The 15,898-nt window shown below is 38.2% G+C and overlaps 1 protein-coding gene across 2 annotated transcripts in view; it reads right to left on the reverse strand.

Moving 5' to 3' along the window:
• The window catches only part of ANO4 (anoctamin 4), a 219,396-nt gene that overhangs the window by 81,118 nt on the left and 122,380 nt on the right, over window positions 1-15,898 (reverse strand). For both annotated transcript variants that reach the window (XM_045779921.2, XM_087868824.1), the window contains 4 exons: window positions 9,951-10,006; window positions 7,508-7,629; window positions 4,171-4,305; window positions 3,040-3,136 (listed from right to left, as the gene is read on the reverse strand). In XM_045779921.2, the coding sequence (XP_045635877.1) occupies window positions 3,040-3,136; window positions 4,171-4,305; window positions 7,508-7,629; window positions 9,951-10,006 (410 nt within the window). The remainder of the gene's footprint in view (window positions 1-3,039; window positions 3,137-4,170; window positions 4,306-7,507; window positions 7,630-9,950; window positions 10,007-15,898) is intronic.

Here is a 15,898-nt window from a genome sequence, read left to right on the forward strand (position 1 = left end):
CAAAACCCCTGACAAACCCGAGGGGACATAGGAAGTTGCCTTGAACTGGTGTGTGTGTGTGTGTGTGTGTGTGTGTGTGTGTGTGTGTGTGTGTGTGTGTGTGATGGAGGTGGTGGTGTACAGGGAGAGTTAGCGGCAGTTCCCAAGCAGAGTGGGAGCTTAGCTTGGAGCAATACGTAAGTTCTACTCCAGCCTCTCCCTCAACGGTCATTGGACAATTAGTGTCTCCCATCAAACCAGCTGTAACAGGCTAAGCCACAGGGGCTGGTTCTTGGGGTAACATCAGGGACACTCAACCAGGCCCTGGTTGAGGAGATGAGGAGGTGCTGCCTGGCTTTCTCTCCTCAGTCCAGCTTCTCTTAAACTCTAGGCCCAGTAGATTGCAATCCAGGGACAGTGACTCCACCTAATTCTGTTTTGTTCTAGGCAGGCTTAAAAACGAAACGTTGACCAAAAACGTCCTCTGGAAAAGTGCAGCACCCAGTGGTGCCTGGGACACACTGTCCTCTCCTTTCTGTAAACTCACCAGGACTGAGAGCTGAGTGCCTGGCCTCTGACTGTTACTCAAAATGGTTGACACCTCCAGGGGACAAACATGCACAGGTCAAAATAGTGAAGTATTTGGGGAAGATGGCTGATTCCAAGGAATTCCAAAGTAGGCAATATCCATGTTCTGCAACAGGCATTCTGTAGCAGCAGATCAAGCATTTTTAAGAAACATAAAAACATGCCTAAGAAGACAAAGGAGATATAAGTCTGATGTTGTGTCAGTCAGCAGCCACCTTCCTGACAACCTCTCTGCAGAAGGATCATGTAGACAGGTGGCCAAAGAGAGACATCTGGGGCCTGGGGGACAAGTTTAGGCCCTGAGGCCCTTGTTCTCAGATAGCGTGAGCTATTCCAGTATATTTTCCAGTGAAATGAGCCATAAGTCCCTTTCTGCTTAAGCCAATTTCAGTTGGGTTTCTGACCTTGCAAATGTAAAGGCTGGGGATAAAGCATTCCTGACCAGCAGAACAGCCATTGATTAGATTGGATCTGGGCTCTGATTGGATCCAATATCCCCACGTTTATCTTCAGTCCCATGAAATTGGCCTGGCATTTCTTTTTTTTTTATAATAATTTTTTATTATGTTATGTTAGTCACCATACAGTATATGCTTAGCTTTTGATGGCCTGGCATTTCTAATAAATACTTCTAAAGGAAAATCTATAGAACTTCAATTCATCTGAGGCTTTTTGTTCGGCTTTCATTTTACTAAATTTTTTAAGGCAAGACCAACTCTAAAATCCAGAATCCAAACATCTTGTAGCCTCAGCATGGCACAATGATAAGTTCTGCAGTCAGATAAACCAAGGCCTAGCTACTTATTGTGTGACCACGGATGAGTAATTTTTACCTCTGAGTAAAATGAGAGTAATAACATCTACCTTGAAGTTGCTATCGGAATTGCAAATAAAAATGTAGGTTGCTTAGCTACTTTTATACCTACAGCCTAGCTATTATTATAATTATCATTATTCTAGAGCTTATGTTCAGTAGGATAACTGCTCATCTGGCTCCTATAAAATCTGAGCACCCTGAACTTTCCATGATGATCCTCTTAGGGAATTACCCTGGATCGCCTAAGGAGAGAACGTCACTCAAGGCATTTCTTACCATATAAACAACAAACATCCCCAAACAACAGCAATGGAAGACTGGGTTTCCGAGATTCTCAAAAAGCAGAATTTTTGCACCTGAATCATTCAAGCTTAACTCATGATCTTTAAACAAGACTATATTACTGACAAAACTCTTTTGATTCTCACCAAATCTGTATTTCCCAAGCTCATTCTGTTAAAGTTTCCTCACTAGCTTGGGTCTATCTGTAGGCTCTCCAAAGGCAGGGAGAGCATTTTGTGCTTTTTATCTCTTGCAGCACTTATCCACATCGTTCTAAGATCACAGCTGGCTGGTGTGGTTTGGGCTCTACCCACATAGACTGGCCACCTGCAGTGCCACAGACATCATGGATGGGCAGGCTCCTGGGCTGTCTATCAAATATTCTCTCGTTTAAAATGAACAAAACTCTGCCATGCCAACAGTGTAATTAAATAGATCCAAGCTGCAGGGATTGCAGACATTCAATAAAGTGTGCCAACCCTTTTTGTATCTGAAATCTGGGCAAGTTGACAGGTAGTGGTCTTGGAAAAGTCTTCAGCAGCCCATACTCCAGCTATTGCTTTGTATTAGTGACCCTGTCCATAAGTAAAAAATAAGGAATTCGATGAATGTGTCTAAAAATTTTAATAAAGTAAGGCATAACATGAGAAAGGGACATGAAGTAACATATAATAGACACAATGATGCTATGCATTTGTTTTTTTCAAAGTACTTTTCCATATATGTACTATCTTCTTGGTCTTCTTGACAAGCCATGGGGCAGAGAAGGCAGGTAGCACTGCCTGCATTTTTGAGATGAGAAATCTCAGCTCAGCCTCAAAGAGACTGGCCGTGTGCATGGTCAAGGAGGCAAATAGTTGAACCAGTCCTCAATCTAAATTTTTTCTTTTTACAAAAACAATAATGAAAGAGGAAAATGATGGTGACTCTCATTTACTGAGATCTTACCATCTGCCTAGCACTTTGCTCAGTATACACTTTATCTCATTTCTTATAACAGTCATGTGAAACAAGCATCATGTTTTCCATTTTACAGATAAGAAAACTGTGGCTCAGAGAGGTAAATAACTTGTTCTGGGACAAGTGGTAAAGAGCAGAGTCAAGATCTGAGTCTTTCTCTGACTCTAACAACTGTACTTTCTGCAGTATGCACATTGTAGCTTCCTGTGATGACAATCAGAGCTAATACATCTAAAATACATATACAGTACAAAACATTCGAGAATACCAAGTGATAGAGGTACCTCTCTCCTACAATATAAACTTGAGACTCCAAGACCAGAAATGACAAAGAGAATATGGTTACCCTCTGTTCCTCAGAAAAAATGTATAAAAAACTCAAGCTACTTAAAATGTCGCAGATTTGAAATTACCTTGGCATAAACACAGCTGTCTGACAGCCTCATGAATGGACAGTATTTATCGCACACAGGACACATGATGATATCTGTAGCTTGGCAGACTTCTTTACTGGAAAAAAGAGCAGAAAAGGACCGCTTTTTAATGACATAAGAGCATGTTTTTCCCTTCAATTTCACGAGAATCCGTAACCACTAAATAAGATCCAGATTAGATTTTTGTCCTTAGAAGTTTCCTAGCCTTATCTGTTAACAAGTACCTGCACATTTTAATAATTTGATAAACCTACTTATTTATGAGGTTGTTTCTTGGTTTTACATATTAATAAGTTAAACTCTGAAAACACATGAAGCACGTTAGATGTTATCCCCTAAATGACATAAAAGTCATTCACAACACTGCACAGATTTGAAGCAGTTTCATACTGAATTATAGGAACAACCAGGTACCTAAAAGTGCCTGTCTCAATCTCTATGTGCATAAGTGATAACTAATAATGGAGGGGTAAATAAAAATACAACGCATTAGTTCTAGGGGAAAACTACATCCCCATTAACAACTCCACCAGAAAGTAAAATACTGTTACAGGTGGGAGAATAAATCAATCACTTTTACTTTTGTAATCACTTTTAAAAGGCACATTTATTATTTAAGATCATTGTCCAGCCAGGCAATAAAATCTCTATGAATACCCTAAACTATACTCTGGTGAGAGAGCTGAGATAACAATTCTCAACACTGAATCATTCTCAAGGCCCCAACAAGTTGGTAAATGTCTTTCTGGCTTAGGTTTAAAGGGTCCTTGTAAAAACACAGAATTCATAAAAAAGGATTATTAACCCACCATTTTGCCGGATTAGCAGAAAGAAAAGGTAAAAAAAGCCAGAAAGAAAGCAACTTTTAGCCAGTGACTGAAAGTGATTTTTCTCTGAACATGGAGTGGCTTATATGTCCACAAATGTAAACTTTGTTTCCCTGGTAACTGAAGACTACAGCTGTAGGCAATGGATGCAAGATCTAGTGAATTCTTCCCAGGAGTGACCGAGAAAGAAGTTAGAAGGAAAAGCGGGCCCACAGTCCTGGAACATTCCTAAATCACCACCACCCGTCTCTGCAAAGGCAGGCTCACCCAGAGCTCCCCGTACCTGACTTGGCAGTGATCCAGAGTAATGACTCCGTACAAAAAGACAAACAATCCAATGAAGGCGGCTGGGAAGAGCATGCCGGTGTACCAGCCCAGCCAGGCAAAATACAACCCAATCTTCTCTCCAAAGTACCGCCTGTTTAAGACACAAGCGCCTTGAAAATCACAGCAAAGTGTTCAGAGTTAGGCATTATAATACTTTGCTCATTTTACTTTGTTGTGGCCTTGCTGATAAACATGCATCCAAGAGAATAGAGCACTTGCCCAAATTAAGGCTCTGGGCTTAAATTTCTTCTCCTATTATTATATATCAGAAATAGAATGAAACTTTCTTTCCATAGAAGAACAGGACTATATACAAGCTTGTTCTGAGAACACAGAATAAACCCAAGCCCATTCAGGAAGACACGGCACTTATTAATACAGAGCCAGGGGAATTTGAAGTGTTGGTGACAACGCATAATCTCATCTTCGCCATTTCTGTGGGCTTGTGTGTAGCACCCGTATTATAATTACATGTATCTTTAAAAATAGGAAACAAAGTTATTGTGAGAAACTTTAAACACCCCTTTCAATATTTTGTAGCTAAGATGTTTATGATGCCAGAATGAGAAGATATTAGAAAAAAATTCTAATTACAGAGATTCAACATGAATTGACACTGAGAGCAACTTTTCCTTTTAAGTTATGATTTTTCACAAGTTTCAACATCTACCTCAATAAATATTTTTCGGAGACTAACCAGTCTGCCTAGTGCCCTACAGCGTGCAAAGTTTAGAAATGTCCAGGGAATTCCTTGTTTTTCTTTCTCAAACACCATTAATAATATTATTAACTTATGTTAAAATACAACCCAAATTGTGCTTTCTATGCCTCTCAACTGCTCTATTTCATTAGTTAGAAGTTAATTACTTTTCAGTCTAACATAAGAATATTCTAATTATTTTTTTTCATTCTCATTCTAAACAAATGTTGCTGACCACCTGATTCCAAATACTGGCTTCTGCTTTCCTCTTAGAACACCCAATGCTTCCTCAAAGTCTGAAAGATGGACTAAAGATTATTTATCCTATCTTCCACTGTGTCCCAACAGAAACTTTCTGCTCTCTGAAGACTTTTCCAACTAACATCCAAATACAGAGATACATTCTTTAATTTACTCAACAAATAAAAAAATACCTTCCATGTGGCAAATATTGTGCTAGGAGCTGAGGGTACAATGATGAGCAAAATCAGCTTGGTCCCTGCTCTTGTGCAACTCACAGGCTGACAGAGTGCATAGACATCAGTCAATTAAAGAAATAAGTTTATAATTAGAACTGGAAAAGGGTTTACAAAAGGAAAGAAACACAATTCCACAAGTATATAAACCAAGACCATGTGACCAGCCTACTTAGGGAAGACTTCTCTGAGGAGGTGACTATTACCTAGGTGGAACTGGGAACAGGAAAAAGTGTTTCCAGCAAAGGCATCGTAAGTACAAACATCCTATGGCAGAAGGGACCAGGTGAAATAGGGGCAGTGCACCTGGAACACTGATAACAAAAGATGAGCTGGTGAGGAAGGTGGAGGCTGGGCCTCGGCAGGTCTTGTAAACCACGCTAAATGCATTAATCTTTGTCCTGAGAGAATGGGAAAATCATAAGATAGTTTTAACATTCAAAGGACATCATCAGCTTTACATTCCAAAACGATCACTCTGTCTGCAGGGCAGAGAATAGATTAGAAGGGACCAGAGTGGGAAAAGGGAGACCAAGTATGGGACAACAGCCATAGTCCAGGTCATTAGGTGAAGGAGGCAGTATGGTGGAGGTGGTCCTGGGGTGTGGTCAGAATCAAGAGATATGGAGGAAGCAAAATCTATAGGACAAGAGCTATTTAAGAGTTGAGATTCCCTGGATACTCCACGACCTCATTCTACTGAAATATTGCTTATGCTTTTCATCTCTCTTCCCTTTGGCCAGTACAAATCCTACTCTCTTCCAGGCTCAGCTCTACAGAGCCTTCCACAGAAGCACTGATGCATATCTATCCTTTCCATTTTTCCAAATTGTTATGAAACTTACCACCTTCATCATACATTTTACCTAATTGTGCATAGTCTTGCACTGTTTTCAAGTTGTTTCAAGTATGCAGAGCCTGTTTTACTGAAGGAAACTGAGTTTCTCAGAGATAGTGGCTTCCATTGGTCTTTGCCAATAGTATTTAGCATCATACTAGAAACACAATGGGCAGTTAATTAATACTTATTGACAAACTGCAAGTCTTAATCAAAACACTGTCAAGGAGGACAGATATTTTGCCTGCACTAATTTTCTGTAATTTTTAATCAGTGTAATCCTGTAATATTGGGACTGAGGCTGGGAAGAACACTTACTTGTATTTTTTTCTTCCCCCACTGGTTTAGCATGTATTGAAACTGATCAAAAGAAAATGGTCTCATCTCAGAAACTATTTTCCACTCACCCAGATCATCTGGATTATTTGCTACCAACACAAAGAAAAGTACACAATTCATCAATGACCCTGGGTCAATAGAAGTAAATACTTAGTAACAGGGACTCTGGCAGTAAGAGTGACTACCCAGGGAGACAAAGTGTAAAGTGAGTTGTCTTATTATTTCATTTTCCTCTGGGCTCATTTTTTAAGGGCACTAGTGAAAGTAAACCAAATCCAGCAAGTCTAGGAAATAAGACGATTTTCTTTTTTATAAGGAATCCACAAAGTGTGGATTGGTGCTACCCAACCTTAATAACCAGTCTCTAAATAAATAATGAGATGTCAGAGTATAATGCTGCCATGGTAGAAAGTTGGACATAAATAGTTAAAAAAACATACATTTCCACTGTACAGTTATCATAGGTTAAAAGCTGATATACTAATTTGATTTGCAGAATTAAAACAATTTTTAAAGGTTATTAGTTGAAAATTACAATAAGCCTGAAATTTATTAGAATGATAGAACTCCATTTTTCCTACTTACATAGATAGTAACTAATATTTGTCACTAATATATGTAAACATGTCACATTTCTGTAACGATTACTGGTAATTTGTCAATAATTGTCACGTGGATGACCTGCTCCAGATAAAGCCCCGTGGGAGGCCTGACTGATCTCACAAGCCCCTTCCTGAGACCTTTTTGGAGGAAGCACCAACCTCATCAGACTGAGGTCTAGTTTCCAAGAATGACCGATGTCCTCTGATGAGTTGCCTTCTTGAGATGAAGCCGGATTTGAGTAAGAGCTATGTAACACAGACTTTTTTCTTGTCCCAGCTGACAATCTTCCCTAATCATTCTGTTTAAGTTTTATATTTGCAGCTGGTTAAGAACTCACCTTACAAGATCCAAAGGCTGGTATTTATACCACACGCCCCAGGAGGCCCAGCACTCATATAGCAGATGTCGGTGGTTTTCCGCTCCGTGGGTTCTAATGGAGTTTTTACTTCTGTAACTTCCCTGGGATAAAAACACCACTGCCAGTGAGGTAATACCCAGAAAAGCCATAAAGAAAATCTTATAGTAATACTAGTCTTTTATGGAAGGAGTAGTGATAGGGGTGATATAAGGAAGAAATGTATCCACACTATTGAAAGGAAAGCAGTTATTGTGGACATCATCTTGTTGATGGTGCTATATAGTAAAAAGCACATGCTTGCTAGGAATCAGGCAGGTTTGAACTGAGTTCAAACTCAGTTCTGCTATTTTTAGCTAGGAGACCTTAAGCTCTCTGAGCCTTAGATTCCTAGTTCATAATGGAACTAATAATTCCTGCCTCATTAAGTTTCTTCCATGGTTTGAGTGAAAAGTGTCTTGCCTAGAGGCCATGCCCAAGACTTAGCTCTCTTTTCCATTTGTCTCAAGACAGGGTAGTTAGTAAACAGCCACATAGATAAGCCCTTGCCTTATCTATACGAAAATCCTAAAATATAAAAGCTGGCTGTAACCTCAAAATTACAACAATTCAATCTAATTCAACCACCTCATGGAGCCAATGAGGAGACCAAGGGCCACACAGGTGGAAGTTTTTCTGAGTTCAGTTAGTGGCAATGCTAGTTTCACAAGCAGAAAAAGTACTTTCTGGAAGTTGACTAATTATTAACATTAACCTGAGAAGTTCTTTCTTAGTGGAAGGTGAACAAGGCTGAGAGATAAAAAAAACTCAGGTTCTAGTCTCAGCTCAACCAACAACTCACACGATAACGAGAGGGGGCTAACCTTTCTCTAAACCTCTACTTAAAATTTTAACATGAAACAAGGGCGACAATATCTGCCCTTCTTGTTTTTCTGCCTCTGAAGGTTATTAGGATGTTAAATAATATAATTAAGTTAAACAGAGTAAAGAGTCAACAGAACTGCTATTACTAACTTGGAAGTTCTCTTCTCATAGAACACAGGGCTTTACTGAGATAAGAAAGCCAAAGAGAAGAGGCTTTGAATTGCTCCATGGGGTTTCAGAGCTACATCTTCTCAGACATCCTCATACCTGCCACCTACTCACATGCACAGATATTTCTGCTCACCTACCATATCAGACACTGCCCTCACTACAGGCAGGGGCTCGGCTGTGGGAGGATGCAGTTGTCTCTGAAACGTTTTTTTGGGCAATCCAACTAGTAACTATAGGAAGCCAGATGATGTTTTGGCGGGGAGGGACTCCGTCTTCAGAGTTCAGAATCACCCGTGTGTGGCTCTAGAAAACCTTTCGGTCAAAATCTTTGCTTTTGTCATATGAAAAGGATCATTCCAAAAATGTTTCATGGAAGTCTGTAAATAGGGTCTGGGACCAAAGCTTCTAGTTTTCTTAGTGAATAAGATTTGTAACATTCTCCATCACCTTTGCATCCTTGTAGTGTTTAAAACAACAGAAGCAGCACTGTAAGCCAAATAAAAGGTATGTTTTGGAAAGGCTTGTCATTTGGGAACTGTTGGAACTGTTCTGCAAAGCTTACTGGCAAACTGTTAACACTGTTTCTAGTAGAAGACTTCTGGAAATCACTCCCAGGAGTTCCAGCCTGGCTAGTTTGTGAGGTCCTACAGGGCATGGGCGAGGATAATCATCTTTGTGCTTTCTTTGTCACACAGTGATTGGTACAATGTAAAAGCTCAATACCATGAAGATGAAAACAATCTCTCACCAATCATAAGGATTATGTCCCTAAAAACCTATGTGTACAAGAGAATTCTGGGTTAAATAACCCAAGATTGAATGGGGAAAGCAGGGTTAAGGATAACCACAGTTTTATTTACTAAAGTACTAAAATATGACAAAAACTATGCAGCAAAAAAAGAGAATATCAAAATTTATATATCTTAAATAAGCAATAACAGATACAATACTATTCATTTCCATTCATCACCCTTTGGTTACCAGAGGCTTTTCAAGATGGCTCCCTCCTACTCTCTAAGGAATAGCTATAAATGTCTTTGTTACAGAGACTATATGTTTCAAGAACATTTTCCCCATGGGTCTGGTGCCTCATGCAATTTTTCAATGCTTCTTTAATTTTATGGCTTGGAGTCCCTCAGTGATTCCTCTGAATTCATGCTGAGTGACTCTTGATTCAAGTATTCTTACAATTACATAAAAAAAAAAAAACCAGAAATAAATCTATGCTGAGGGAGAGACGTCACAATGCAAGTAGGCCCTCCCTAATTATCCACTGAACAAATTAAATTCATTCTGAACAAATGTCATATCAACAAACTCAATTAATGACTATTCCCAGAAGCCGATTTAATAACAAGACATTGACAGAGGAGGAAAGGCAGGACAGTACCTCATGCAGAGGGAATGCAGCTTCATAGGAGCCATTGGTAAGCAAACGATTCAGACCTGAAACAACAAAAAAGTTCAGTTGAATTAATACTGAGTTTGAATCCTCACGACGTTCAAGATTAATGTAAGGGTGGTACTTTTTGGAGAAAATAATCTAGGCTTTCAAAAATGATTCAAACCCAGTTGGGGACTCCAACAGTTTAGAAAGTTTTGCTATCTGCTAGGAAATTGGAATCAAGGGCTGGGAAATTGGATTTTCAAATAGAAAGAAAACAGTAAACATACTACTACAGTGCCTGGCACAAAGATGAGAATGTACTGAGAAAAGTGGATGAATTTATCATACCAAAAAAAAAAAAGATCTACCAGGAGCTCTTTTTATGTTGTTATCCAGAAGCCTTAATGTGGATAAATCTAATCCTTCTACATTGGACTAGCGGTATGATTTTGAAAAAGTCCTCTTGTCCTCAGGTCTCAGTTTTCTCATACATAAAATGGGGAAGGGGTGTTGGATATGTGGATTTTTTTTTCTTTAGAGAGAGAGTGAGCACATGTGCACTAGGGAAGGGAGGGGCAGAGGGAGGCAGAGAGAGAGAGACAGAATCTTAAGCCGGCTGCACGCTGGGCATGGAGCCTGATGCAGGGCTCGACTGCACAACCTTGACTGAGGTCATGACCTGAGCTGCAATCAAGAGTTGGGCACTTAACCGACTGAGCCACCAAGATGCCCTGGATATGTGGATTATTCTAAAAATAGCTTTATTGAGGCATAACTGACATACTATAAATGGCACATATTTAAAACATACAATTTGAGAAGATTTGACTTATATATGCACACCTGAAACCATCAGCATGGTCAAGATAGTAAACATATCCATACCCCAAAGTTTTATCATGCCACTTTGTAACTGCACTCCTGCCTGTGCCATCTCCAAGGCAAACACTGATCTGCTTTCTGTCATTATCAGTTTGCATTTTCTAGAGTTTTATATAAATGGAATTATACAGCGTCACTCCTTTTTATCTGAATTCTTTCACTCAGGATAATTATTTTGAGATTCATCCATGTTGTAACTCTTTTTTTTTTAATTGCTGAGTATTCCATCAAACGGATATATAACTGTTTATCTACTCCCCTTGATATTTGTTTTCAGTCCTGAGCTATTACAAATAATACTACTGTGAGCATTTATGTAGAAGTCTTTGTATGGATATCTGCTTTTATCTCTCGGGAAAACACTAAGAAGTGGAATAACTAGATCATATGGTGGGTATATATTTAACTTTATTTGCCATCTGCATATCTTCTCTTGTGAAATATCTGTTCAAGTCTTATGCCCATTAATTTATTATTGAGTTATGACTTTTTTATATATTCTAGATGCCTTTCATTAGACATATGCTTTGAATTTTTTTTCTCATAGTATGTGGATTCTCTTTTCATTCTCTCAAAAATACACTTCAAAGAGCAAAAGCTTTAATTTTGATGAAATCCAATTTATCCATTTTTTTTCTTTTATGTATTGTGTTTAAGAAATTCCCAAAAAACCTAAGGCCACAAAGATTTTCTCCTGGAATTTTTATAATTTTAGGGTTTTTTTTTTTTTTAATTTTAAATGTTATTTATTTATTTATATGAGAGAGACAGAGAGAGCACAAGGAGCGGGAGGGACAGAGGGAGAGTAGACTGCTGAGCAGGGAGCCCGATGCAGGGCTTGATCCCAGGACCCTGGGATTATGACCTGAGCTGAAGTCAGATGCTTAACTGACTGAGACAACCAGGTGACCCTAGGTTTTATATTTAGATCTATGATCCATTTGAATTAATTTTTATATATGGGTTCATTTTTTTTTGCATATGGGTATGAATTGTTCCAGCACCATTTTTTGAAAAGAGAATCCTTTACCTACTGAATTGTCTTTGAGCCTTTGTCAAAAATCAATTGTCCACATATATGTGGCTCTACTCATGGATTCTCTATTCTGTTCCACAGATCTATTTGTCTATTTTTACATCAATACCACACTCTTGATTACTTTAGGCCTATAATAATTCTTGAAATCAAGTAGGGTTAGCCCTCCATTTGTGCTTTTCTTTTTTCAAAGTTACTTTGGCTATTCTAGGTTATGAATTTTTTAATCTGTTTGTCAATTTCCATAGCCACACACACACAACCTTAGGAGTTTGAATGAGATTGCACTGAACCTATAGATTAAATTGGGGAGAATTAACAACATTGAGTCTTCTGATCCATGAACAGGGTGAATCAGGGTAAATTTATTAAAGTTTTAAATTTCTCCCACAAATGTTCTGTAGTTTTCAGTATATGCACCTTACATATCTTTTCTTTTTTAAGATTTATTTGAGAGAGAGAGAGAGAGATGGGAAGAGGCAGAAGGAGAGGGAGAGAGTCCCAAGCAGACTGCACTGAGCACAGACCCCAGATGCAGGGCTCAGTCTCAGGACCCTGAGGACCATGACCCAAGCTGTAACCAAAATCAGATGGTCAACAGATTGTTCTGCCCAGGCACCCCTTGCATATCTCTTGTCAGATAAGTATTTCATATTTTTTTGATATTATTATAAATGGCACGGTCTTTAAAATTTTAATTCCTTAGTGTGTGTTGTTGGCTTATAGAAATACAATTAAGTTTTGTATATCAGTTTTGTTTCTTGCAACATAGCTATACTCATTCTACTAGTGTTTTTGTAGATCATGTTGGAGCTTCTATACAGATGATCATGTCTTCTGAGACTAAAGATAGTTTTACTTCTTTTTCAATTTGGATGCCTATTACTTTTCTTGTCTTACTGCATTGGCTAGCAAAATGATGAATACAAGAGAAGACATACTTGTCCTGTTCCTTATCTTGGGGGGAAAGCATTTAGTTTTTAACATCAAGTATGATGTTAACTATAAGTATTTTATAGATGTACTTTACTAAGGTTGAGGAAGTTCCTTTCTAGTCATACTTTGCTGAGTTTTTATCCAGAATGAATGTAGAATTTTGTCAAATACTTTTTCTGTATCTGCAGAGATGACCATATCATTTTCCTTTTTTACTTTGCCAAAGTACAGAATTACGTTGGTTAATTTTCAAACACTAAGCCAACCTTCCAGACCTATATAAACCCTACTTGATCATGATGAATTATCCTTTTTATATATATATTTTATATATATATATATATGTATATATATATATATTTATATATATTATTTACTAAACTTTGTTTACAATGTTTGCCTCTATATTCATGAAGTATATTGATTCATAGTTTTCTAATACAATCTTGGCCTGGTTTTGTACCTGGGTAATAATGCTCTCATATTCTCCACACTTCAGTTTTGTGAAAGAGTTTTGTAAAATTGGTACTATTTCTTTCTTGAATGCCCAACAGAATTCACCAGTAAGATAATCTGGGCCTGTAGGGGTATTTTCGTGAGAATATTTTCAAGTATAAATTCAATTTCTTTAATAAATATGGAGCTAATTAGGTTATTTCTTATTTTTAATGCTTGTATACATAAGTTTATTTTTAAAATTTTTTATTTAAATCCCAGTTAGTCAACATACAGTATTATGTTTCAGGTGTACAGTGTAGTGATTCAACACTTCCATATATCACCCAGTGCTCATAAGAGTGCATGTCTTAATCCTCATCACCAATTTAACCCATCCCCCACCCACCTCCCTTCTGGTAACCGTTAGTTTATTCTCTATAGTTAAAAGTCCATTTGTTGGTTTACCTCTCTCTCTTTTTGCCCCTTTGCTCATTTGTTTTGTTCCTAAATTCCACATAGGAGTGAAATCATATGGTATTTGTCTTTCTCTGACTTATTTTGCTTAGTATAATACATTTAGTTCCATCCATGTCATAGCAAATGGCAAGATTTCATTCTATTTTTATGGGTGAGTAATATTCCATTGTGTATATATATCACATCTTCCTTATCCATTCATCGTTGATGGACACTTGGGTTGGCTATTGCAGATAATGCTGTTATAAACATTGGGGTTTGTGTATCCCTTTGATTTAGTATTTTTTGTATTCCTTGGTTAAATACCTAATAATGCAATTGCTGGATCATAGGGTATTTCTATTTTTAACTTTTTAAGGAACCTCCATACTGTTTTCCAGAGTGGCTGTACATGTTTGCATTCCCGCCAACAGTGCAAGAGGGTTCTCTTTTCTCCACATCCTCACCAACACCTGTGCAATCTACACATTTAATGCAATACCTACCAAAATACCAAGAGCATTTTTCACAGACCTAGAACAAACAAAAATTTGTATAGGACCACAAAAGACCCCAAATAGCCAGAGCAATCTTGAAAAAGAAAAGCTGGAAGCATCACAATTCTGGGCTTCAAATTATATTACAAAGTTGTAGTAATCAAGGTGCCTGGGTGGCTCAGTCAGTTGAGCATCTGACTCTTGGTTTCAGCTCATGTCATGATCTCAGTGTGGTGGGACTGATCACTGCATTGGGCTCTGCACTCAGCGCAGAGTCTGCTTGAGATTCTCTCCCTCTGCCCCTCACGCCAGTTGGTCTCTCTCTCTCTCTCAAATAAATAAAATCTTTTTTAAAAAAGCTGTGGTAATCATGGGACACCTGGGTGGCTCAGTCGGTTAAGCATCTGCCTTTGGCTCAGGTCATGATCCCAGGGTCCTGGGATTGAGTCCTGCATTGGGCTCCTTGCTCAGCAAGGAGCCTGCTTCTCCCTCTGCCTGCTGCTCCCTCTGCTTGTGCTCTGTCTCTCTTTGTCTCAAAATCTTAAAAAAAAATAAATAAAAAGGTGTGGTAATCAAAACAGTACCTTACTGATACAAATATATATCAATAGAACAGAACACCCAGAAATGAACCCACAATTATATGGTCAACTAATCTTTAACAAAGCAGGAAAAAATATCCAATGGGAAAAAGACATTCTCTTCAACAAATTGTGTTGGGAAAACTGGACAGCAATAGGCAAAAGAATGCAACTTGACCACTTTGTTACACCAGACACAAAAATAAATTCAAAATAGATTAAAGACCTAAATGTGAGACCTGAAACCATAAAAATTCTAGAAGAGAACCCAGGCAGTAACTTCTTTGACATTGGCTGTAGCAACTTCTTTCTAGATAATGTCTCCTGAGACAAGGGAAACAAAAGCAAAAATGAACTATTGGGACTACATCAAAATAAAAATCTTCCGCACAGCAAAGGAAACAAAAGGCAACCTATGGAATGGGAGAAAATATTTACAAATGATGTATCTGGCAAAGGGTTAGTATCCAAAATATGTAAAGAACTTACACAACTCAACACCCAAAAAACAAATAACCCAATTAAAAAATGGACAGAAGACATGAACAGACATTTTTGCAAAGACATACAGATGGCCAACAGACACATGAAAGATCCTTACATCACTTATCATCAGGAAAATGCAAATCAAAATTACAATGAGGTATCATCTCACACCAATCAGAATGGCTAAAATCAACAACACAGGGTTATTATTTCTTGAATGGGTTTTGATTATTTGCATCTGTCCAGAAATGTACCCATGTAAGTTGTCAAATTTATTGACGAAAGATTATTCAAATATTCCCTTAATATACTCCCACCTTTTTTTAGTGACAGCATCTCCCCTATTCCTGGAAATTCAGGAATTTGTATTTTCTCTCTTTTCTTCCTGATAAACCTGGCTAGAAATTTGCATTAGTTTTCTATCACTGTGTAACAAGAAATGTAGTAGCTGAAAACAATAGCCATTTATTATTTCACAGTTTCTTTTGGTCAGAAGTCTGGGCATGCTTTACCTACGTTCTCTGCTCTGGGTCTCACAAAACCAAAGTGAAGGATTTGGCTAGACTGCATTCTTACCTGGAGGTTCAACTAGGAAAGGACCCACTGATCATTGACAGAACTGATTTCCCTGCAGCTGCT

This window comes from Ursus americanus, chromosome 17 (genome assembly GCF_024610735.1).
Source record: "Ursus americanus isolate L20-20 chromosome 17, mUrsAme1.1.p, whole genome shotgun sequence".
Classification (NCBI taxonomy): Eukaryota; Metazoa; Chordata; class Mammalia; order Carnivora; family Ursidae; genus Ursus; species Ursus americanus.